Source organism: Malania oleifera, chromosome 6 (assembly GCF_029873635.1).
Source record: "Malania oleifera isolate guangnan ecotype guangnan chromosome 6, ASM2987363v1, whole genome shotgun sequence".
NCBI classification, from domain to species: domain Eukaryota; kingdom Viridiplantae; phylum Streptophyta; class Magnoliopsida; order Santalales; family Ximeniaceae; genus Malania; species Malania oleifera.
In genome coordinates, this window is record NC_080422.1 from 4,617,425 (window position 1) to 4,643,952 (window position 26,528).

Sequence of the window (26,528 nt, forward strand, 5' to 3'; positions counted from 1 at the left end):
TGTATTAAATAAATAAATAACAATAAACAAATTTAGCCTTATTTGCTTGTAAAAATAGTCTTTTTTTTTTTTCATTTTTAATGTTTCAAATAGTTACAAATATGCCATTTTATTTTCCAATTTTCTAAATTTATATAAAAAAATTTAAAATATCTTTTTATTATTTTTAAATTTTTTGACTTCTTAATTTACATACAGAGCATGACATACAAATCTTCAACTTTCATTTATGTGAATTATATATTGAGTTTCTTTCAAATCCACATAATTTCAAATCCAAATCTCAAAATCCAAAGTCCTAAATAATAACTTATATAATTTTTTAAAATAAGTTATGTTTTCTAAAACAAAATTTTGATTTTCTACTATTTTAGTACAAATTTCAAAACACTTGAAAATAAACTAAAACTTTAATAATTTTTTTAAAATTTAAAATAAAAAATAAAAAATATTTTCCTCGAACAAGACCCAATTCCCAAATGGAGGCTTTACGGCAAGCAAGGGATGCAAACAAGAGGGAATGTCTCCAAAGAAAGTCCTAACCTCTGTTTGTGTTGAGATTGACCATAATTTCCCCGAGAAATTGTCACATATAAGATGTGAAGAGAGAGAGAGAGAGATTGATACGTTAGAATGGAATAGAATAAAATGAAATTGATATATATAATTTTACATATTTATTGTATAATTTTTCATTTCATTCCACTTACATTGCATTCCGTTCTAGCGTACCAAACATTGAGTTAAATGACCATAAATTCTAGAACTCAAACCATTCTCCATGGGTTCAAATCTACCTAGAGCAGGACGCCGACCTAGTTTAGCTGTGGAGTCTGGGCCTAAACATTTTTGTACATTTTAATTTCTACAGGGCTTATAAGTATGGTGTGAACTGGATACAGAACATACTTACAATATTCTACAGTTGTTTAACAGAACAGACGAAGTAGCTCAGACAAATGTACAGCCAAAGAGATTATTACTTCTACTCTTTCTGCTGGGCTGCCTCGACATACTGCTCAGCAAGTTTCTTCACCTTCTCACCTTCCTTGACAAGGAAATTCGCATTCTTGGCTTTCAAGTGATATTTCATCACTTTATCTGTGGTTTTTGCAACTGCCCATCTATACTGTTCGGTTGTGATAATCCCACTTTTACACAGTGGTCTGATGTGCTCTTTGATGTAGGCTTCCACCTATTTGGAGTTTTAGACCAACTAATCAGCAAAAGGATGTCCAAGCACAATACAAGTGGTTCAAGAAAAAGAACAAGCAACTGGATCTTTTGAGCAACTAGCACTAAACAATATGTAGCATCAATTATATAAAGTAAAAGTAAGGAAAAAGTACCAGTGACAAATTGTTTATTTAGTACCTTCTTATGTACAGAAGAGCTGCCATCGGACAGCTTGTCCATGTTACTGGTGGAATCCTTCTTTTCCCTTGGGAAATTTTCGGCCTTTTGAGAAGGATTGGGTGAATTTTGTCTCACAGAAGAGTTCTGACCAGTGAAGGCCACCGCTTTTTCTGTATGGCCCTCAGTCTCAGCAGCTATCCTCTTGGTTAAAGCTTCTGCATCTACCAGATCGTGCATGTTTCTTGGTACATTCTCCTGAAACCTCACAGCCAGTGGTTCCCTATCTGGGCCATATAATTCTTCACATTCTGCGAGAGAAGGCTCTTCACCTTCACCATGTAAAGATTCTGGTGGAACATATGATGTGTCCGTCCTACTCTCTGTGCTTGAGCATCTGACACCTGTACTGGCATGCTGCTCAAGTGAACAATGAGATTCCTTTGGCACTTCAACAGAGCTCTGAAAACCCTTAGAATCAACTGCATTTGATGGATTGGTATTATGAGTTGAAAAGACTACTTTCATTTTCGACTCCCCTTCTTCTGGTTGCAGCTTAGGAAACTTTCCAGCAGTGGCACCCATATAGTCTTCATCTTCCAAATCATACTCAAAATCACCATATATATCCAATTCTGTGTTAGAATCCATTTCGAACACGTTACTAGGTCCTTCCCCTATGATCTTTGTTGAGTTGTTGTCCTCGTCAAGTTCTTTTGTGTCATGATGAGGACTGCCTGTGGGGGAATCAGATAAAAGGCCTGCATTTCTTAATGCTTCCTCAACTGCAGGATCAGTAGAGCTTTCAGTGTTTATTTGTTTTGATCCACTGGTGGAAACAACTGAACTGGGGGAAGGATTTACTTCTGTGGCTTCAAGAGATCTGCTGTGCTCTGAATGATGCAATAGCTCCTGAGAACATAGATTCACATACACTAGCTTGCTATTTGACCTATCAGCAACCACCTTTTCAATATTAATCGCATCCGCAACAGCCAACTCTGTAACTGCAGTTCGGCAAATGACTGGTAGATTGGCTTTCTTCAAGAAGTGCTCAGTCAGGCGATAAAGCTGTGCCTGTAAAAGAACTGTTTCCTAATTAATATGAACGAGACAATCAATCTCAATGCATGGTAACTCTAAAAAACTGCAGCAAACTCAATATGCAAGTAATCTGTACAACAAATACCAACTGAGGAAATTTGGTAAGGTCTCCGTAGAAAAATTTAAATTTGAAACAATTAAGGGTGTGCGAGAGTTTAAATCCAGAAAAAAGTCAGTTACATTGACCGAATAATGTTAAATTGAATATTGTGCAGCTTTTGCTAAGCCCAACTCAGAGAGACTTGGCAGTGCTGACAATGACGGTGATGGATAATGTTGAAGAGAGCGGCAGCAGTGGCTGCAAAGTGAAGCTAATAAAGGTAACAGAGCGGTTATGTTAGTCATGGGTTGTGGCGGCAGTGCCGAGATGCACCAACAATGAGAAGGTGCTAAATGGAGTACAAATGGTAGGCCAACTGCATTGTGGTGTGGTAGTGTTGTACTGCAGAATGGAGGGGCAGAATGGAGTTGGGTGTCTAGGTAATACTTTATTTCCTCAAAATTGAGGAAAAAACATATTGAAACCTTCTTTCTTTAGGATTCTGATTTCTGAAGGATTTGGAGTACATTTCTCTGTTCATCTCTTCCAGTAACACATCCCAATTTATAACATTCACATCTTGCATTGAAACACAAATTGGAATCTAGCAGCCAAATTTCAATCTCATTTCATATAAAAAACCAAAAGATCCAAAGGCAATATCAATTTAAGAAAGGGCTAATGTATGGAACAACTAGGAAAAATTGAGACAAGGCACAGCCTACCTGCCTAACTGATACAGGAATTTTGTTATGGCGACTAGGTGCCAATATAGGTCTCATATCAACTGGCAACTGAGCCTGCTCAAATCAACCAGGAAAAAATCATTTCATTAGCAGAATATCAAACAGAATGAAATCCCATTTATTGAAACCAAACGACAAGAACAAATCTTCACATACCAGTAACAGGTAATTTCCTTTAAGCAGCACACTGTCCTGTTTTTCATGTGTTTCACTTTTTCCTGCAACAGCAGTTCTTCTTGCAAGAACCTCCATCGCCCATTTCCTCTTATCACTCTTTATATCATCAGACTTAGGAACCATTTCCTTCTGTAAATTAACTTTAGAACCACCTGAAAGTGAAACAGATGGCCCTTGTGGGCATCCATTTGGATGCACTTTACCAGAAGCAGTTTCAGCCTTTACACAGGAAAGATTATTGCTATTCCCCTTCTTACCAAGTGAAGGAATGCCCATCTGTGGCAAAACCTTATTTGTCTCTGATAGTTTGACAGTAGAATTGTCAAGAGATATTTTATGAGCCTCTCCCCTTATTGCAGGTTCTTTATTCTGTTCAAGGTTGCCATCAGCTTTAAGAATGGATAGAGGCTTAATGTCATCTTTCCGTGGGAAAACAGATGTATCTGCTAAATACAATCTGGACAGAATTGGGTTGGTGACCACACATTTGGGGCTCTGTTCTATATCCCCACTGTCAGCACTCTTCGTTAGGAGGCCAAGAACTGACTTTAATGTCTCTATTTTTTCAGGCTTAGTAATTCTCATGCAGCGGTGTTTCCAGAATTCTATTTGACAATCCCGATCCCATGCACGCCTTCGCCTTCCACTAGATGTCCCATAAATTTTCTTTGTTAAATTATCACGTGTCCTCCCTTTTTGCAACATTAACTTCTTCACCTTTACAACTGAAGGTGATAATTTTTTAACTGGTTCAGTCCTAGGTCCTGTTACGACAGCCCTGAATGCAGCAAGAAGTTTTGGGTCAAGAAGGTTCTTCCCTAAGTCAGCAGAGGATTTGTTACGGACAGCTTCTCTTATTTCTTTTCTTAATTTTTGAACTATGACAGATGACTCCTTGTCCTCAGAAGCTATCCTCATTATCTTTTTAACCCTTAAGCCAGCTGCATTCTCTGTTTCTTTAGAGACTTTATCAGCAGGATGTGGACGCATAAGTCCCTTGATGGGTCTATGATCAGATCCCTGAACTATACTCATTATGTCTAAAGAAGCATTCTCGTTTTGTATATTTTTTGATTTGTCATCTTCAGAAATTGCAGACAGACATTTTTGGGATACCTCTGAAACTAGTTCACGCGTTAGGTCATTTGAAGAAATCATCCGAGCACCTCTCTTGGTTTTAATTCTCTTTGCTGAAACTCCATTCTGAACATCAGCTTTAATTTCTCCATCCTCAGTGCTGGTATGAATTTTGTCACTGATAGATATCATACCATTTTGAAGGGAAAATGGATCAACGAGTCAGATTCTACGTTCAACAAAAGGCTAATAATACAAAAAAAATTTCAATTCAAAGGATTGAGCAAGTAAAAGCCAAGAACTATCAACACACTCATAGACTAAGTAACAATGAGACCCGCACTTTGTTATACATTTGTGTGTTATCGTCAACCACAATGCATGCCTTTTGCCTTCACTTTTATATGTAATATCACAAGAATTAAACATGCAATTAGAAACTTGCAGACGTAGCTATTGAGACAATGAAACAGCCATTAAAAGAAGATCCAACATCTTTATTCGCTCTTTTGAATTTATTTACTGTACCAGAGTCTAGATGGGGTCCTCTTCTGAATATTTCTGTCCTCAATGACTTAATAGAAAGCAAGGGAAATCCAGTGAATTCTCATATCAGTATAAAGACCATCTCTGAGTTTTAATTAAATGAAGAAGCAACATTGATGATGCAGTATTAGAGAGAAGAAGAAAAAGGATTCAGCCATTATCTCACAGCCACAAAAACCACACTTCAAAACAAATATAATGTCATGTTCATGTTCTCGAGGAAGTTGTAATAATCACATTCATGCAGCAACCCCACCCCCCCCCCCCCCCCGGTGGGCCCGGGGGGGAGGGTGGGTTGGGCAAAAAAAAATCAATCCAAAAAAAAAAAAAAAAAAAAAAAGAGAGAAAAGAACATACCCACAACCACCAAAAGAGGTAGAGATACAAAATGATTATGTTATTAGTTTATTTTAAGTTGAGGGTAATGTGTTGAATTTTACTTACCATTTGCTGCATCATGCTGGGTAGAATAACTTCAAAGAAGTGCTGGCATCGTGGCATGGCTTCTGCCATGAACCACACTCCATATGGTATTTTAAACCAGCAGTCAGGTAGGATGGCTTTTCACCTCCCATAATTCAATATCCATACAGAAAATGTAAATGATTGCATTCTTGTGCATGGTGCAAGATAGCACCTTCTTGGGATCTCCATAAAGGGACTACTAAAATTTCATTGACCCTAGATATATAGATGCCTGGGTATGGGCAGAATCATTTTGCATGTTTTAATACACGAGGCATGACAAACACCTTAGCTGCAATGTGATTGGTACTGATAATATGTGGATAGCAGTGAAAAATATAGGCAACACAGTATGAGTATTAGTTTCTAAAAATAATAAAAATAAAAAATAGTGGCTGGCTAATGACCTGCAATCTGAATGCTTTCTTTTTACACCAGCAATTGCAACAACATCCTCATCAGCGTCAGGTTCAATCTTGTTAACTGATTGCAGCAAAGAGGCAACGAGTTAAGACATGGAAATGATGTCTCCTATTAAAAAAAGAAAAAAGAAAAGAGAGAGAGAGAGAGAGGAAAAGATGTCTCACTGTTCCACAGAACATCATCTGCCCCAAGTCAATCCCATTCATACCTGATGATAATTGTTCATCTGAACGATGGTGCTGTAGCACATCTCCAATCGCTTTATCTTTAGCTCCATCATTGGGCATGCTGCTAACTAAACACACCAAAGATGATAGCAATAAGAAATGCAAAGCATTCTTTCAATTTTCTGTGATTGTAAAAAGATGCTGAATTATAATAAGGTTTATACGAAAAATATTAAAATTGCAGAAGTTACCAGAGAGAAAAGAGCCCACAGATAAACCAAGCTGAAGGTCCATATTGACTTCGCTTTCAGACAGTTCCTTAACATGGGATTCATCCAGCAATTTCTTTGGAGAAATTCTGCACCGATCAAAGCCACTTGGTTCAATCATAGCTTTATCACCACAAGATGTCTTCAACTTGGAATTCACAGACGAAGTAAGAGGTAAATTAAAGGATGGATCTTGCGATAAGGACAGTTTTAATTCTTGTGCTTCCAAGTTTGGCTGGATATTAGTCATCTGTTTCAATGACATTTCCAAATTCGGGCTATTCACATCATAAGTTGATGAAAATGTTCCAATTTTCAGGTCATCTTCAATTTCTAGAATTGAAAATTTCTCATTTGGTTCCTCAGTCTCTTGATTTTCTTCGACCATTGAAACAACAACAGCTGTCTCTCCAGCGTCAGCAACAGATACAGACACCTTTCCAGAAAAAGCATCCCTGACTGAATACTCACTGCCAGCGTTTGCTTGATCGCATTTATGCATTGAAGGCATGTCTGACTTTTGTATTGTTTCATCAGATGCACATCTATATCAAAAGCCACAAAGAATGACAGAAAATTAACACGGGAAACAGACTGCTCTTCATAAAATGTGTTTTTTCTAATATCACTCAAGACTATACATGTCTCTAACAAACCCTCCAAAAGTAGGGACTAAGAAGCTATATCAACTGGATCCTAACTCAAATATATCTTTAATTTTATGCCCAATTAAAGATATCTTTGATTAGGTAGTTATCAATCAAAATGAACTGCCAGTTATAGATTAGGTGGCTATCACTGAAATGAACTGCCAAATGCTAACAGAGCTTCAGGATTTATGTAAACCTCGCCTGACCAAGAACAGAAACCACAGCAAAGGAGACTCCATTTAATATTATACACATTCATAGGTATGAACATACATAAGCACAATATCAAATTCATAGGACTACATTAAGCAAAGAACCAAAAGCCCAAAAGTAACCCTGCCCCCCCCCCAAAAAAAAAAAAAAAAAAGAACAACGAATTGCCCTTGGAAGTTACCTCGGGCACAACCATGTACTTTCAGATGCACCTTCTGGATCAAATCCCACACAAAAAGCATGATACCTGTATCCTTGCATATCAAGAAACAATTAGTAGAAAACTAAAATGATACATAATATGAGATATATAAGCAGAACAAAGGGCCTTTCTTGCCCTTCAAAGTAGAAATCCTGACTTCGGGTGATTTTGAATTAAAAAACATATAAAAAGTTACAACAACCAACTAAATTTTTTTTTTTTTTGTACAGTTACAATAAATAAATAATAATTTTTTATTTATTATAATGGCCCACACAATTTAAGACACATTTATTGGACTCATTTCCTGTACATCTCTACTAGTAGTAGCAGCAATAGAAAAAATAATAGTAAAATAAATACATAAAGGATATAAATTCCTTCAGCTTGGAAGTTTGATTTTGAATCACAGGTTCCGTGTAAAATATATACACAAAGGATATAAATTCCTTCAGCTTGGAAGTTTGATTCTGAATCATAGGATCCATTTATTCAATTGGAAAATGAAGGAATCCAGTGATCTACTTGTCCCCACCAAGAAGCCAACTGAATCCTCATAGCAAAAACTAAAACTAGATTGACTAAATACCTAATAAATAAAAGTTTATTTGAGTAGCTAAGCCCAATATGCCTTCATTTTTCATCCGGTTCTGTATAAACAGCCAGTAAAATATATGAATATGTGGCTCAATTTAAAATTTTCACAAAAGCAAACTGAAGACTTAATGTTGAATCTATATGTATAAGAGTTATAAAGCTAATTGAAGAATTAAATTCACCATATATCACATGAATCACAAGCAATAGACGTATCAAGATTTGAATCTTCCTCAATTGTTGCTGATCCAGTACGAATTTTGCAGCCATCTCCATCCAAACAAATAACTGCCTACAAAATGATAAAACAGTACATTTGGAATTCATGCAGTGATCAACATGAATATGTAAAGTCCTATACGAAACTAATTAAGGAAAGGAAACCTTGAGAAAAAGGAAAAGAAGCACATCATTAAAATTTCAGAGACAACACGAGCCCACCCTCCTTCAACATGTGTATGTTTGTTCTGTGAACAAAAGCAAAACAATCCCCCCAGATTTTGAATTGGTTTTTTAGCTAAAACTTTTCATGATTCCCCGATTTCTGCTTTTCTTCTTTTGCAAGAGGATATGCATTCTTGGGACTTCCATTTTGGGAGAAATCTTAATTAGAGAGATTAATGACTGATGAATTGGTTCCTTTGACCAACTTGCTCGATTCTTTTCATGTTCATTTGGGGAGTGATAAAAGGTTATGGAGTTTGGATCTGAGGAATTCTCTTACAAGTCCTTTTTCCCTATCTGATTCATGATGGCGGACCCTTTTGCTTTGTATTCTTTGATTTGGAAAGGAAACGGCCCGTTTAGCTTTGGAAAACAAATTTTTATCTACCATTTTTAGTTTTCCAAAGAATTATAAAAATGTTGAAATTACTTTTCAGTTTCCAATATTCATATAAAAAAGGTCGAGAACACTGGATTTGTTTAGGTGTTAAAAACAGTTTTTATTTTTGATATCTTGATTTGCAATAATTACAAAATCACATTCGTTTTCCAATTTTCCAAAAATTATACTAAAAAATCTAAAAAAACAATAAAATTATGTTTTCAAATTTTCCTATAAAATTTTGGAAAGATAGAAAACAATGTGGCATTTTGTAATTATTTGAAAATTTGGAAGTGAAAAATAAAGCTATTTTCCACAAATGAATAATGCCAAAACTTTTTATTGTTTTCCAATTTCTTTATACAAGAGTTGCAAAACTGAAAAATAAGCTGGATTTTTTTGTAATTTTTTGGAAAATTAAAAATACTATTTTCCACAACCAAAAGCAGGCCCTAAAGTTCCCTAAAAAATAAAAGCTTTTCCTTGGATTGAGATGCTTGAGAAATCAACATCAACGATTTTCTTTGAAAGAGAAGACCAAATGAGGTCCTGTCACCTCATATTAGCATCCTTTGTTTCAGGAGTGGGGAGACTTGCTCAGATTTGCTTCCGCATTGCCCCTTCACTTTGGGCATTCGGGATAAATATTTGGTATTCATGGTGAAAACTGGGTTTGCCTCTCCACATTGAAGCCTTTTTTTACTATGTTTAGGGGATTTGACAAGGGAAAGGACAGGTACGCTTTGTGGCAGTGCACTGTTGTGGCTATTATTTGGTCTGTTTGATTGGAGAGAAATGCTAGATTCTGCAAAGACTTGGCTACCGCGAGCAATTTGCTTTGAAGTAGAGTTCCTTATCTTGCATTGCTATGGGTGTGGGCATGTGGTTTCTTTCAACATGTTTATTCGGAAGACTTACAGTGGGATTGGTTGACTCTGCTTCATTGATTTGTTTTCAGTTTCTCTGTGATCACATAGCTGGTTTTCTTGTTGTAAAAGGAGGATTTCTTATTGATGAGGACTGTCTGCATCGTACAAGCCGCCCATTCAGCACACCTATTTTAGGCATAGATTTAGGGAATTGTGTTTGTATAAGATCTCTTTTGTATTGTTTAGTGACTTTTTTTGGTATTTGTAATTATGTGTTTAGTTGGGGTTAGTTTGAAAATATGTGCTAGTAGTAGAAATGGGTATAAGTACTAAACATGCAAGTTAATGTAGTTATCATTCAAAATCAGAATTGCTGCTGTTTCCCTCTCTCTCACTCTTTCTCTCTCTCTCTGAATTCTAATATTTATCCTACATTACTTGCTCACGTTGGTTTTTGCTTTTCCTTTTTTGTTGTATAAAAAAAGTAAAAAGAAGAAGAAGATAAATTGAGATAGAAAACAAACTAAAGAGGACAAGAAGTCTTCAAAAAAAATACAAAATCTAAAAACAAAGAAAAGAAAGACAACCTCAAACAAAACAGCCCACCAACAAAAAACCTAGCAAGAACTACTAGAGAAAGCCCCTTCTCAGTCCCTTTCTGTAATAGTTCAAAGAACACTGCAAATTTTCCAATTCCCATGGTCCCTTCTTAGCCTTACTTTTACCACAATCCAAGCAGACTTCCTTTCCGTCCAACTTAGCTAACTGCAAACACATTTTATACAGAAAATGTTGAAAATGCGAGATGCTCAAACTTACCTGTTTCCTCACCTAATCCATCCTTCTCCAAACCAGAAACTCTAAGACCTCCAATGGGGAAAATCACCCAATATGTAAGAAGAAATTAGAAAACTCTGATTCAAACCTGAGTTATTCACAAATCCCATCAATTAGTAGCCCTCCATCATAATTAAGCACTGTCCAACTCACCATCCTCATCTGAAACGTCACCCCATTTCTTATTCTCAATAGAATTTTCCTCACTATCCTTCTTTGTTAAGTCTATTTTCGACCCAGTTCAGTGCTCCTCAATGCAAAAACTACCATCACTACATCTTTTCATAAACTTAACCTTCCTCACATGTGCACTAGAATGCCTGTCAACTGAGGAGTCCCTTTTTCCCATGCTCTTCGGCTTTCAACAAATATAAACCTGTGGTAATGCTGATTTTCTGGAAAATCAAGATTTTTTCTCCCCATCCATCCCTCCTCGTAGTTACTAGAACTCTGATTAACCCAATTCTCAGCCTGATCAGCAATCATATTTTCCACCACCTGCACATTGTGACATTAATCCTCTATAGAGACCCCTTTGGAGGGCTCGCCAGTTCTCAGAAAATTCCTTCACTCGGCCCTCTGCCAGGCAAAGATATGCGCTGCTCACTCACTCAAATTCCTCTCGCTGGCGAGGATGTGCTGTGAAGCTATGCCAAGGACCAGACATGCTATGCCCCTCCCTTTGGAAGTCCAAGACATCATGAACCTCACCATTCTCAATCTGCTGAAATAATTGTTGGGCTTCAGGTGTACTAAACTGTACAGCCCCTTCACTAGTATGTTGGGCCTCCGGAACATGGGTCCGTAAAGAGGATTTAGTCCCATTCTGGCCTGACAAAATCTCTTGTGCTTTAGAGATCTCAATTACCCTTAAAAGCTCCCTTAAGAACCCAACAAATCGTAAATGGGGCAGATCTCCATTAAGAGTCCTGGGATTATTTCTCAATAATTGGTCATATAAATTGAGACGTTAAGAATCCCTGGCCCAACCCCCCCCCCCCCCCCAACAAAACCCTAGTTTCCCCAAAAATTCCTGGACCACCAGTTGCAGCCACTCCAGCACTTGGGAACACCTACAATTCCCACCTCCCGATCCACCTTCACTGTTTCTGACCACTGGATTGAACCTCCTTCCAACTCCAGCGATCATGAGTCCCTCAACATCCAGCCACAACTTTACTCATCTTCTTTGAAACCATAATCACCTGCAACTCTTGCAAAAACCTCCACGACCCACCCCTTCCGGACCTCCAGGAATGAAGGTCGCAAAACCCTCACATCATAGACCCAACTACATAAAATTGCCTTTCTGATTGGCTTTAGTCGCTGTCCAGAATTTTACCTTGCCAAACTTCTGTTACAAGTGACCTTCTCTGATTTTGTCTCAAGTGAAGGTAAATGCTTGCATACCCATCTAACAGCCGATAGAGTAGTTCTAATCCATTGGCTGTGTTTCCAAGTTTTCTCCTCCAGATGAACAAAACCCCCTAACCCAACCTTTTCCAGATGCAGACCTTTCTTTCAATCAGCACCAGTTTTTTTAGGTTCACTCCCATACCTTTTTATGATTGAATCCATCAAAACAAACAATATAAAACTAGAGAGAACAAGAGCAAAAGCAATTGAGCGAGAGCGAGAATGATTATTCTAAAAATGCCCAACCCCTTGAACATTAGACAGATACAAACACCACACATCCTAGAGGTGAACAATAAGGAAGTACCATTGTGCACAAGCAAAAAGAAGAAACATCGCCCCTTCAGATTTTAAATTGACTAAATATGACCTCCATAGGGCCACATGCCAAAAGTGTTACTGTCTGTTTCATTTTTTCCCCTATCAATGGGTAAATAATAGGGCTGAAATCCTTTTTCTTCCTACTGTTTCACTAATATGCAGTAAATCCATCCTGCAAACTGTTCCAATTCTCAAACTCAAGTGCAAGTTAGTACCCACCTTTGCATGGGGGCACCACATGCATGAGTGTCACAATCAACATTAAGAGCTTGACCCTAGATTACAGCCTTCAACACTTATGAGGGCATCTCATAGTCAGCATGAGAAAGAAATAAGAAAAAAATTTAAACAGGCATAAAAACTAAGAAATGTGAATTTGCATTTTTCTAAAAAATATTGTCATCCTACTAATAAGACCAGCAAGAGTTTAATAACTTTAAATTTTGGGGAGATCACCATTAATTTCACAAATTCTGTTTGTAAATTAGCCCCAACATCAGAAATATCTACATATGGAGGATAATTACATTTTCATCAATATAGTATGATGGAAAAGAGAGTGTGTTACTCTTCCCTTCAATGCACCAATCATCAACTCTGCAAACAAAAAAGGAAAAAAAATTAGTCACTACCGAAAGCCTAGTCATACTGAGATTTTCCATAATTTTGATTATTATATATCCTTAATTTCAATTATAACTCAATTATCAGTATACATAAACCCCAAAACAGAAAGCATTTTCGAATATAATTATACATCAAATCCATATACAATGCCATTGGTCATAGGGGTTATCAGAACCTACATGTGCTTCAATTTTTAATTGAGTATAAAATAGAAACCTATAAATAATTAGTCTTTTTGGAGTCTAGGACTGGTATTATTTACAGATCCAATTTATTTTTTATTTGTCATTTTTTTCACATTCTTTTTTATTGAGGACTCCAACTGCTCCTTTTTAGGAATCATGATATGTGCTGTTAGAACAGGCACTTGGATAAACCTGTTGAGGAAGATCCCAGGCCAACTCAAGTGCACATGTGAAAAAATTGAGACACAAGATCCAAAACCACTTGCAACCAAGTACACCATTGTTTGAAGCCTCAAACTGTTACCACCTTCCAGCTCCCCCACCCCCCCCCCCCCCCCCCCAAAAAAAAAAAAAAGAAAAAAGAGAAGAAGAGAAGAAACATAAAATGTGTTTCATACATTCAAATTTGGTAGACAATTCAATCGTGGGTGCAAACTATCAAGAATTATCATTTTTGGAAAAAATTTTGGCTAGTGACTACAACACTTAAGCAATGGATTAACCTACTAAAAGACAGAATCTAAGAGATGGTTCCTAAATGTGTGAAAGATCAGGTCAAGAAATACTATCTCTTCAGCCATGATCCCTTTGACTAATCCAATCTCTCAAGCCTGTGACGGGGAGTTAATCAGTTGAACTATCGTATTAATTGTTTGACTAAAGAAGAAGTATTAAGCAATATGAATCAAATACAAAAGCCTTTGAGAATTATCACCTCTTACTCGTTCATAATGAAATTCATGCTACCAAGTCTTAAAAACCAAAATTAACAGTGATTGCACCCAACACACTGCCAACACTTTGTGTGACCGATTGAGCACTTGTGTGTGGCAAACTCACAATGATATTATCAAAAACATTTTTGAGGCCATGTGCTACTTGCCCCAATAGAAATGCATACTGTGGTAATTTATCAAACAGCCAATACTGTCAAAGTATTGTGTGAATGGCCGAATGGTTTGGCCTTCAGTACTGTATAGTATATATAGACTTTACAAGAATGATATACATGGAAAGCAAAAAAGTTTCAGCATGATTCTAACCCTATACACGTAAACTATAATCTGTCAAGCCCTATACTTGTAAACTATAATCTGTCAAAAATATATGCTAACTATACAAAATAATGAATGGAGAAATAAGAAAATAATTGTGGGCTGAAATAAGGAAAGATGTGTAGACAGCAAGGCTTTTGCTGTTTTCTATTCCGTCGATAGCCCCCCTAAGATTGATGCGGGTTGATCAACAAGCATCAATTTGCTACTTAGGAAGCAATGTCGATGACGAGTGAGAGCCTTGGTGAAGATATCAGCAATTTGTAATTCAATGGAAATATGTGGAAGAGTGATAACACGAGCTTCAAATGCTTCACGGATAGAGTAACAATCGACTTCAATATGCTTCATGCGCTCATGATAGATAGGATTGGCCATGATCTGGATAGCCCTCATATTATCGGCATGTAGAGGTGTAGGATCGGTGTAAAAAAAATCTAGCTCAGCAAGCAAACCTTGAAACCAAATAATTTCGGAACAAGCAAGGAACACCGCCCAGTGTTCAGATTTCGTCGATGACTTAGAAACTCAGTCTTGCTTCTTACTCTTCCAAAAGATCAATGCATCACCAAAGAACACACCAACCAATGATGGAGCGATGTGTATCCGCACAACCAGCCCAATTAGCATCGCTATAAGTAGCAAGGCGAGTAGAATTGCCTGCAGAGAAGAATAAACCATGGGCAAAAGTGCCCTAAACATAGCGTATGATCCTATGGACAACAACAAAATGAAGATGACAAGGAGTCTGAAGAAATTGGCTGACTTGCTGTATAGCAAAAGAAATGTCCGGTCTAGTAATGGTGAGATAGACAAGGCTACCCACCAACTTCTGGTATAAACTAGGATCAGCAAGTCATCCTCCTCTTTGCGAAGATTGACATTTAATTCCATGGGAGTATCAACAGAAGTACCCTCTTGAAGGCCAGCTATAGCCACCAAGTCACTAGCATACTTATGTTCATTGAGTGAAATACCAGAGGGACTACGATGCACCTCAAGACCAAGAAAATATGTGAGAGACCCAAGATCTTTTATATGAAAGGACTCTGAGAGATGAGTCTTGAGCTGAGCAAGTAAAGCGGAATCGGAACCAGTGATCACAATATCATCAACATAAACCAAAAGAACAACAATACCCATGTCTGATTTCCAAAGAAACAATGAAGTGTCATACTTACTCTGCTTTAATGAAAATTGTAATAAAGTGGTGCGGAATTTATCAAACCAGGCCCTCGGAGCTTGTTTGAGGCCATAAAGAGAGCGACGAAGCTTACACACATGTGAAGTCGGAGAGGGAAACAAGCCCAGGGGTGGCTTCATATAAATACACTCTTTAAGATCCCCATGAAGAAAAGCATTCTTGACATCCATCTGATGTAGTGGCCAATCACTGGAAGCAGCAATAGCCAGAATCGTACGAACAGTAGTCATCTTAGCCACAAGAGCAAAGGTCTCTTCATAATTGACACCATATTCTTGATTATTCCCAAGTGCAACAAGGCGAGCTTTGTAACGATCCAAACTTCCATCAGATCGGACCTAGACTAAGTAAACCCATTTGCAACCCAGAGGAACAATGGTGGGAGGACAAGGCTTAATGTCCCAGGTGTGATTGGCCTCTAGAGCACCAATTTCTTCCTGCATAGCTTCTCGCCAACAATGATGCTTGGCAACATGTGAGTAGGATGTGGGAATATCTAAATTGGACAATGCAGTAGTAGTAAGAACTGAAACAAAATTTCCACAACTGGAAGAGGGAAACCCATACCTATCCGGGGGTACAGACACTCGAGGAGAGCGACGTACCAAAGGCTCTAAAGGTGTTGCAATTGACTGAATCGGGAGCGTGGTGGGATCAAATATCGGATGAGCCACCAAAAGAGACTGTGGGTTGGAGCATCGTGTAGACACAATACCTGGTTTAAAATGAGAACTGACTTGATGAGGATCCGAGAACTGCTCCTCAAAGCAGGGGAGAACCTCAGTAGAAGGGGGCAGAGAGGACACGAGAAAGAAATGTTGATTTTCAAAGAAAATAACATTCCTAGAAATGCATGTACGATGTAATATAGGATCATAGCAAACAAATCCCTTTTGACACATATTATATCCCAAGAATGCACATCGAACAGATTGAGCAAATAAATTATGTACCTCATAAGGAGGTAAATGAACAAAACATACACAACCAAAGGTACGTAGGATATCATAACTAGGTTGCTTAGCAAATACGCGGAAATAGGGAGACTCCATGAGTAGGATTTGAGAAGGTAAATGATTAATCAAGTAAGTAGCAGTTTTTAGAGCCTCAACCCAAAACATGGATGGAACAGAGGATTCCAGCAAGAGAGTACGCACCACATCTAGGAGATGACGATTTTTGCATTCGGCTACTCCATTATGTTGGGGAGTAGCAAAACATGAACGTTGATGAATAATACCCTTAGAAGCCAAAAATTCCTGAAACTCAGTAGACAAATATTCACCACCGGAACCTGTGCGTAATGTCTTAATAGAAGCATAAAATTGAATGTCAACATACGCTAAAAACTCTATGGATAAGATCAAAGCACTAAGAAGCTCTACTAGCATGCAAAGGGAAGGGAAGAGTTTTGCTTTTACCAAGTTTGCAAAAAGCACACTCAAGAGATAAAGAAGAACGTTCTTTATTACCAAGTAAACCAGAGTTCAATACATGAAATAAGATCTAAATATTTGGATGGCCTAAATGACGATGCCACACCATACTAAGATCTGAAACATTATTACAAGCAAAAGACTTAATAGAAAAAAAAAAAAAAAAAACTAGAGAAAGTGTTGGAACAGGCAAAAGTAGTGGAAACAAGTGCCCCACTTTAGGTCTCTTCGTGATCGGCTCCCCCATTACCTGGTTTTGCACAACACAACCATCACCAGAAAAATTAACAGCACGGTTGTTATCAACTAATTGACCAACAGAAATAAGATTTGTGGAAAGCTGAGGAGCAAGAAACACATCAATGAACTAAGAAGAGGCATCTCCAACAGCAGCTATTGGCAAAGAACGACATCATTGGCAGTCTGAATAGCAGATTGACTAGCGTAGGGCCGAACAAGACACGAAGTAGTGGGATTATTCATCATGTGATTAGAGGCACCTGAGTCCACATACCAGAGTTTAGTAGAATTGTTACCTTGAAGCCCCATTTCTGATAATTCCGAAATTAGCATCAATTGCACCATTTCGGGTGTGCAGCAATTCGCTGCAGGAGGTGCAGAAACAGAGGAGTCACCTAAAGAAGAGCCAAGGGCTGCAAAAGTCATTGTGGGGGGTACCATAACAAAAGTCTGAAATGCCTAGGCTTGACGATTCTGTGGGCAGATACAACAGTCTTTGATAATGTGACCCTTCTTCTTGCAATAAGAGCAGTATTTCTTGGAACAATTAGCAGCAATATACCCAAATTCTTTGCAGCAAAAACACTGCAAGGTGCTAGAATACGCAGGCGGTCCTTGTCGTTGAGCAGCATAAGCCACCTGGACGGACCCTGAACTACCATGAGATTGTGCCAGAGTAACTTGAGTACTAAGTTGCTGTTCTTCACGACGCAACTCACCAAACAAACATAAAGAGAAGGAACAGGAGAGCAATTCAGCAGAGAAGAGCGAACAGATTCATACTCGGGGCAGAGTCCATGCTAAATAAAGGAGAAAATCGAGAAGCCCAAAAAAACAGACTGCCAAAAGAAAAATACTACCATAAAATCGAGAAGCCCAAAAAATAAATTAACGTAGACAAAAAAAACAAAGATCAACCTGCTTGCACTAAAAAATAAATCGTGAACCAAGAAACCTGACGTGCTGAGAATCACAAGGACAGAGAAGCACCAGAAACAGAAACAGAAAGCTGTTCTGATCGACCTGCCTGCACTAAAAATAAATTGCGAACCAAGAAATCTGCTGCTGAGAATCACAAGGACAGAGAAGCACCAGAACAGCAACAGAAAGTTGTTCTGACAGCCACTTAGTCACAGAAATACCGAAAAACAGAAAGAAAGAATGCTATACATGGAAAGCAAATAAGTTCCAGCATAATTCTAGCCCCATACATGTAAACTATAATCTGTCAAAAGTATATGCTAACTGTACAGAATAATGAATGGAGAAATAAGGAAATAATTGTGGGCTGAAATAAGGAAAGAAGTGTGGACAGCAAGGCTTTTGCTGTTTGCTGTTCCGTTGACAAATACATTTTAGGAATTCAAATTTTATGGCAGGCCTTGATGTGGCTAACTCAAAGTTCTCCCTACTATCAGTTCTTACTGCAGTTTGATCAGGACTGGCATGTCACAACTTTGTGGCTAGTAAGACACCACCGATTTGCCCAAGCCCAGGGTTCAAAACATGAGTAGGGAGCTGATAAAATTGGGTCCACAAGACATGGTTGTGAGAAGATTTTTTCAAATTGGCAAAAACAAAATCACAATGGATGCATCCTAAGATTAAATTTATCATTGGCCAGTGGATTAATAATTCCACTTAGAGTCGAATGACCAACAAGCAACTAGATAACTTGAGAATGCTAAAACAATGGGATAATAGTGACAGATGTAACCACCAAGATGTACAAATGTAACTCTAGCATCATAGATAAATAAGTGAGAGACAAGGCTTCCAACCATGCAAAAATAACAGCGAGGAAAGTATAAAAGTAAAAATATACCTCGAAAATGAGTTCTCATCCACCTTGTTGCTTCCTATAGTATCGTATACCTTCATGATGAAATTGAAAAAAAAAAAAAAAAATTTATTATTATACTTAAAGGATAACTTTGCACAAGATTGTAACAATTTCAAGAGACTGCTAATATCATGGATAAATTAATTTATGCCCTTACTTCAGGAACATCATAGTTAATGGAGAAAAGACCTACATCTTCTTTGACAACTGACACCCACAGAGTCCACTTTTGGAAACATATGGGGAGCTTATTATAAGAGATTTTTCACTTGCTTTTGAATGCTAAAGTTTCAGCTATTGTGGATGGTGAAAACTGGGATTTGCCCAATAAGATTAACAAGGTTGCTGAAATTAAGAATAGCACTATTTTTCAACTTCATTCTGTGCACAAACACAGTAATCTGGACTGCCTCCAATCTAAAGATTTTTACTCTTGACTCAGCATGGGTATGTTTTGAGGAAAAGACATTCTATTGTTCCTTGGTACAGTGCTGTATTCCAGGACAGGCTTTTATTGCTTGGTAGGCCACTTGGAATAGGTTAAGCACACTTAACAGGATTGTTAAATGGGGGGGGGGGGGGGGGGGGGGGGGGGGGAATTCTGTCAGCAATATGTCAATTATGCAAATGTCCAGAAGAGAGCAGAATTCGTCCATTTTTTGAATTGTAAAATTATAGAGAAGGCTTATGAAAAAATTACCAGATCACTGAAGCTGAAAAGAAACTCCAGTAATTGGGATGATGAACTTCAAAGGATTTCCAACTTAGGAAATAGGCCATCTGAAGTTTTATATAAAATTGCTAGGGTGCATCTATCTATGACATATGGAAGTTCAAGAATTCTGTTATTTTCAATAATAATCAGCTTAGCACTTATTCTATGGAAACAAGGATCATGAAGGATGTAAAAGATGGTATTTTGGGACTCAAAAGATTTGTTACAGTCCAACAGAACTCAACTTTAAGCTGAACTTCAAAACTCTTTGTTCTTGGGTTTTTGAGTAAGGATTGTAAAGTTATCCTAGATGAAAGTTTAATTATACAACATAGGATTTTAGTGATAGGAATCATATTATAGTGATCTGACAAATTTTACGCTGGCTGTGAGCTACCTAACGCAACCCTCCTCCTTAACCCAGGCTTGGGACCGGCTGTGTGTGAAAAAATTAGGACATTAAGTGCATCACAGGCTTGGGACGGGCTTGGTTTTGTTGTTTTGTTTTTTGTTGTTGTAGAATTTTAGTGATAGATATACGTATTGAAAAATCAAAGAGAAATGGTAATATAAATCAATGCAAGGGAACTAGGTGATGGAACCTAAAGGGGGAAAATATAATAGAATTTAAAGATAAAATGATCAAAGAGAGTGGTTGGACAATAGTGGATAATATAGACTCAAATACTTTTTGGAGTAGGATAGCTAGTTCTCTTAAAAAGAGAGTAGAACAGATTTTAGGTGAATGAGGATGCTTAGTGACTAGTAAAGAAAGTTGGTGGTGGGATCAAGATGCCCAAAAATAATTCGGTATAAAAAACAAGGCAACATAGAAACATGCCAAACTTTGAAAAGTATAAAGAGCCAAGGAAAAATGTAAAGAAAGACCATTAGTGAAGCTAAACATAGAGCATATAATAATTTATATGCTACATTAGATACAAAATAAGGGAAAAGAAAGATGGCGAAGTTACTTTAATAAACCATTTAGTGAAACCTAAGTAGAAGGCTAAAACTTAGAATCAACAAATGAAGAAGGAGGACCATGCTTTAGGTGAGCTCAAATGAAGAAGGATACACCCCAAAAGATTGGAAAGCATTCAAAGAAGATTCCTTCGGGGAAATACAGGTGAGGACTTTAAATATCATCTTGTTAGATGGGGTTTGGGTGGGGGGGGTGGAGGTTGTCAAACAACCTATGCAAAAGGGAGGTTTAGGCCTTAGATCCCTTCTCACATTCAATAGGGCTCTGTTAGGGGAAGTGGCTTGGAGATTTCATGATTGAGAAAGAGCATTTCAAGAGAAAAGTCATTGCCAATAAATAAAGCCTCCATCACAATGGTGGGATTTCAACAAAAGATGTGAATCAAACCCATGGCACAGGTGCTTGGAGATACATCAGAAGATGATGGAGTAACTTCTTCCCTCTCATTTTCTTTTAGGTGGGAAATGGGGAGGGTATGTATTTTTGGCATGACATCTGGTGCAGTGAATCCCAGCTCATTACCAAATACTGCTCTATCTTCAAGCTCCCTTGCAACAAAGACGCCCTTATTAACCAGCACCCCAAGCTCTCTAGTCAATGGAAGATCTGGAATATTCTTTTGATCAGGAATGCTTCTGATTTTGGAGGTGGATATTCTAACAGATTTTTTCACTTACCTTTATAAATTTCAGTGTCAGGTGTTACGGGCTGACTATTTTCACACCTTTGTGAAAGGAACGTGCGGCGCTAGCTAAAGCACTTTTACTTAACTAGCCAACCATCGTTTACCACAGTTCATCCACGAAACACTTTCATTAGCATTTAATCAAATAGCAACGGAAGCAATAAGCAATTATGAAAGTAGTGGCAAGCAAGCAGTAAACATTGAAGCAACGCAATTCATTAACAACACCTCCGTTGACATTGTGTGTTTAGCGAGGGAGGCAAGTAGGCTAAACGCGTTGACAATAGCTAGTGAGTTTTACAAGATTGATGAACACTCACCCTCCCCTAAAGAGCTTTACATGCAAAATTCATTTTGACACTAAGAAACATCAATGTGACCAAGGAGTCATGCTTCCTTATTTGGCATACAATGAAACAAATACTAGAAAATAATCCAACACTAGCATTTACATGATGGAAACCTATCCCAAACGCACGAGACAAGCGGTCACAGGCAAGCATAATGCCCTAAACAAGCTAGGCTCATGACGCTCCCCCACTTATGCGGTCGACATCCTTGTAGACTTTGACGCTAGGTACACTTCAACTTTGTCCATGAACGGGTGCATAACTTCTGCAGAAATCCATTTGATTTCTTCATCACCAAGGCCTTTCCACTTCACTAAGAACTCCTTCTGCTTCTTCCTTGAGGATATGAACTCTCTGTCTGCAAGGATCTCTTCAACTTCACGTCTGTCAGGTCGCACTGTCTTTAACTCTGCTCTGTTTGACTGACTTCTGCTCAGATCGTTGGTGTCAACGTTGTACGGCTTGAGGCAGCTAACGTGAAACACAGGATGCACTTTCATCCAAGTTGAAGGGTCAATTCTATAAGAGACCTTCCTAACTTTGCCCAAGATGGGGACTGGTCCTTCATATTTGCGAAGTGGTCTCCTCTCTCGTCCTCGTAGTGACTTGATCTGTTCAGGATTGAACTTAGCAAGCACCAAGTCACCTACATTGAAGTGTTGCGGTGTTCTCCCCTGATCTACCCACTTCTTCATCCGCTTAGAAGCTTTCTCTAGGTAGGCTCAAGAAATCTCAGCATTCTGTCTCCATTCTCTAGTGAAGATGTACGCTCTGTGACTTTTTCCTCTGTACGGCTCATCCACTGTGTGAGGTAACAACGGCTGTTGACCTGTAACAAGCTCAAAAGGGCTCTTGTTGGTTGTAGAGCTCTTTCGGGCGATGAAATAGAACTAAGCCACATCAAGTAGTTGTATCCAATTCTTTTGGTTGGCGTTGACGAAGTGGTGCAAGTACTCTTCTAGTAGCCCATTGAATCTCCCCGTCTGTCTGTCTGTCTATCTATTAGTGGACGGTAACTCGAAGAGATTTCAAGTTGTGAACCGAGGATTCTGAAAAGTTCTGTCCAAAAGTTACCAATGAATCTTAAGTCTCGGTCACTTATAATGTCTTGAGGAACACCCTAATATTTCACAATATTCGTGAAAAACAGTGTATCGTCTCCTTTGCCGAACAGTACTTTGGTGCGAGAATAAACGTACCATACTTCGAAAACCTGCCTGTGACCACAAGTATAGACCTTGCATCTCTCACTCTGGGCAAGTTGGTGATGAAGTCCAGTGAGACACTTTCCCACAGTTTGGATGGTACTAATAGGGCTCCAGAAGCCCTGCAATCTTCCTTCGCTCCACCTTGTCTTGTTGCCAAGTGAGACAAGTTCGGGTATAATCAACCACATCATCACGCATGTGCAGCCAATAGTACCCCTACTTCAGTAAGGCCAAAGTGTGCTGCCATCCTGGATGCCTAGCCCACATGGTATCATGACACTCTCTCAACAGTGTCTTCCTCAGATCACCAGCTCGTGGCACAAAGAGCCGGCTACCATGGGTCATCAGCAATTCATCTTCCATCCAAAACTGATGTGCTTTACCCTTTTCTGTAAGCTTCATTAGGTTCAAGCGCAACTGAATCATTGGCTAAGTTCTCTTTGATGTGCTCCCGCATCGTCGTGGTAACAGCACTCACAGTCAAGTGTGCTACCATCTGCAAGGCCGCCAACTCAGCCTTCCTACTCAGAGCATTCGCGACTTGGTTCAATCGCCCCGCCATGTGCTTAAAGGAGAAATTAAATTCTAACAAGAATTCCAACCATCGGCCCTACTTCGGTGTCAACTTTGGCTGTGAGAAGAAATGGCTAACACCCGAGTTAGACAATGTATCACCGCTAGTATCTCCTCCTCTTGAGTTGTGTACTTCCGCTCTGCTTTACTAAACTTACGGCTCTCGTAGGCAACAGCCCTCCTATAACAAGACTCCTCCAAGGGCGAAGTTTGATGCATTTGTTTGTACTTCGAAGGGTTTCATGACATCCTGAAGAGCAAGTACCGAATCTCTCATCATGGCATCCTTCAAGTCATCAAAGGCTCCTTGACACTTCTCTATTCAGTTCCACCCATGACCCTTCTTCAGTTGTTCTGTCATAGGAGACGTTCTCCACAAATACCCCTCTACGAACTTCCTGTAGTAGTTGGCAAGGCCAAGAAAGGAACGCAACTCCTTCCCTATCGTTGGGATTTTCCATTCTTGAATCGCCCTTACCTTCTCCATATCCATCCTGATATGACCTTGCTCAATCACATGACCAAAGAATTTGATGTTCTGCTGAGCAAAAGAGCACTTCTCTTTCTTCACATACAGACTATTACCCCTCATCCTTTCAAACACCTTCCGTAAATACTCTTCATATTCCTCAAGAGTGAACAATAGACAACAATATCATCCAGGTACACCACAACAAACTTATCGAGGTACTCACGAATTACCTGGTTCATCAAGGTACAGAATGTTGCAGGCGCATTCGTCACCGAATGGCATCACCAAGAATTCATACGCCCCATACCACATCACACAAGTAGTCTTCGAGTCATCCCCATCAGTAATCCTTACCTGATAGTAACCTAACCTCAATTCAAGTTTAGTGAAGTACTTGGCATGACTTAACTGATCCAACAAATCAGCAATCAACGGAATAGGATACTTGTTGCGCATTGTCACCTTGTAGAGCGCACGGTAGTCTACACACATCCGCATGCTCCCATCATGTTTCTTCTGAAACAACACCGGTGCTCCAAACAGTGCTTTGGAAGGGCAAACATATCCCGTTTCCAACAACTCATCAAGTTGTTTCCTCAACTCTGCCAGCTCTAGAGGCGCCATCCGATATGACCCTTTAGCAACCTGGAAACAACTCGATCTCATGCTCCATACCCCGTAGTGGAGGCAATTCGTGAGGCAGCTTATCCGGCATCACCTCATTGTACTCATCTGACACCGCTTAGATAGTCGTAGGCACCAGCTCTTGGCCTACTTCTTCATCTACCACCACTGTGGTTAGATATGTCTACTCACCTTTTCTCAATCCCTTCTTGAGTTACATTGCTGAAAGGAACTTCTCATCGTCTCCTTTCGTTGCAACAACTTGCACCATGCACGGGTGATCCCCCATCAGACACAGGGAACCAGCCAAAGGCATCAGCACTGCCTTCGTCCTCCTCAAGAACTCCATTCCTAAAATGACTAGAAAGTCATCCAATGGCACCGCTGTGAAATTCACATGACCTTCCCACTGCCCAAGCTTCACAGTAACTTGCTTGGCTACTCTCAGGGTAGGTTGGGCTACAGAATTAACTGCTTTCAAGCATTCTATATCCTTCTCTAAGGACAAGTTGAGTCTCCATGCTTCCGGTTGCGAAACAAAACCTATAAGTAACCTTTGTATCCACCATAGCGCGGGTACTCTTCCCATTGATCCTCAAGTTTACAAACATTAGTCCCTTTGCTCGTGTAACTTTCAGTGCTTTTGCCTGCTTTTCCACTGCATTCACCTACCACATTGCACCCATCCTCGGGTTATCATCCTCTTCCCCATCACTTTCCACTACCTGTCCCAAAGTAGAAGCCTGTAAGGCATTAAGAGTTACTTTGTGAAAACACTCAAAAACTCTATAAGGGCCTCGACATAAGTAGCATGCAATTTTACCCTTTCCATTGGGTGTGTTGAACCCACGAGACAATGAAGCTTCTTTTGAGGTTGATGCTTTATAGTCGGCTCCCCCACTTTTGGGTTTGCCCTTCTTGAAAGACTTTGGACGAAGCAGGGTTATCATCAGCATAATCAGTCAAGCGTTCTGCAGCAGCTTGTGCAGTAGACAAGTCTTGAACTCTTGCCTATGAAATTCAGTTCTTGCCCACGATTTCATCCCCTCAAGAAAATAGAACAGTTTGTCCTTCTCCAACATGAACCTAATATCCAACATCAAAGCAGAAAATTGTTTCACATATTCCTTGATTGACCCAATACGTTTGAGGTCTCTCGGTTTTTTTCTAGCATTGTACTCAACATTCTTAGGAAAGAATTGGGCCTTGAATTCTCTCTTCAAGTCTGCCCAATTATCTACTACACAAACTCCATTTTCAATTTCATTGTACTAGTATGCCACCACAGTTTGGCGTCACCATCCAAGTACATGGTCGAAGTATCCACTTTCACCTGTTTTGAGGCAATCCTCATAGCACGAAAATACTGCTCCATATCAAACAAGAAGTTCTCCAACTCCTTGGCATCACGGGCACCCACATACGTCTTGGGTTTTGGTACCTTGATCTTGCTAACTCCGAGAGTGTTGGAGTTTCCCATAGCAAGAACCATCATATTCATCCTTGCATCCAGATCATCTATCCGAGACTGCAAAGTTTCCACGGTGTGGTGAAAGTCCTCTGCCATTTCACCTGTCAAAATTGCTTGATTCTTTTGTGATTCCATCACTTCATCAACAAGTCCACTCAGTTGGGCCATCTCATTGGCTACATTGTTGGTTGTTGTCTCAACCTGTGCTTCCAGCACGCTGATTCTCTCAGCATTATTTGGTGCCATGATCACTTACCAAATCTTTCCAAATCCCCCAACGAAGGTAACTGAATTCACGTAACAAATAACCTTTGCTCTAATACCAAGTGTCACGGGCCGACTATTTTCACACCTTTGTGAAAGGACCGTGCGGGGCTAGCTAAAGCACTCTTGCTTAACTAGCCAACCTATCGTTTACCACAATTCATCCACAAAACACTTTCATTAGCATTCAATTAAATAGCAGCGAAAGCAGTAAGCAATTATGAAAGCAGTGGCAAGCAAGCAATAAACATTGAAGCAACGCAATTCATTAACAACAACTCCGTTGACATTGT

At 39.1% G+C, this 26,528-nt stretch overlaps 1 protein-coding gene across 2 annotated transcripts in view; it reads right to left on the reverse strand.

Moving 5' to 3' along the window:
* Positions 1-660: 660 nt before the first annotated feature.
* The window catches only part of LOC131157016 (uncharacterized protein At4g10930), a 49,825-nt gene continuing 23,957 nt past the window's right edge, over positions 661-26,528 (reverse strand). The window contains exons 5-15 of one of the 2 annotated variants that reach the window (XM_058110840.1): positions 18,871-18,920; positions 12,826-12,895; positions 8,212-8,321; positions 7,412-7,477; positions 6,350-6,912; positions 6,140-6,226; positions 5,916-5,991; positions 3,400-4,675; positions 3,223-3,297; positions 1,375-2,430; positions 661-1,195 (exon numbers count right to left, since the gene is read on the reverse strand). In XM_058110840.1, the coding sequence (XP_057966823.1) occupies positions 986-1,195; positions 1,375-2,430; positions 3,223-3,297; positions 3,400-4,675; positions 5,916-5,991; positions 6,140-6,226; positions 6,350-6,912; positions 7,412-7,477; positions 8,212-8,321; positions 12,826-12,895; positions 18,871-18,920 (3,639 nt within the window). In that variant the 3' untranslated portion in view covers positions 661-985. Of the gene's footprint in view, positions 1,196-1,374; positions 2,431-3,222; positions 3,298-3,399; positions 4,676-5,915; positions 5,992-6,139; positions 6,227-6,349; positions 6,913-7,411; positions 7,478-8,021; positions 8,027-8,211; positions 8,322-12,825; positions 12,896-18,870; positions 18,921-26,528 lie in introns of those variants that run through there. The other variant, XM_058110841.1, reaches the window with a different exon arrangement.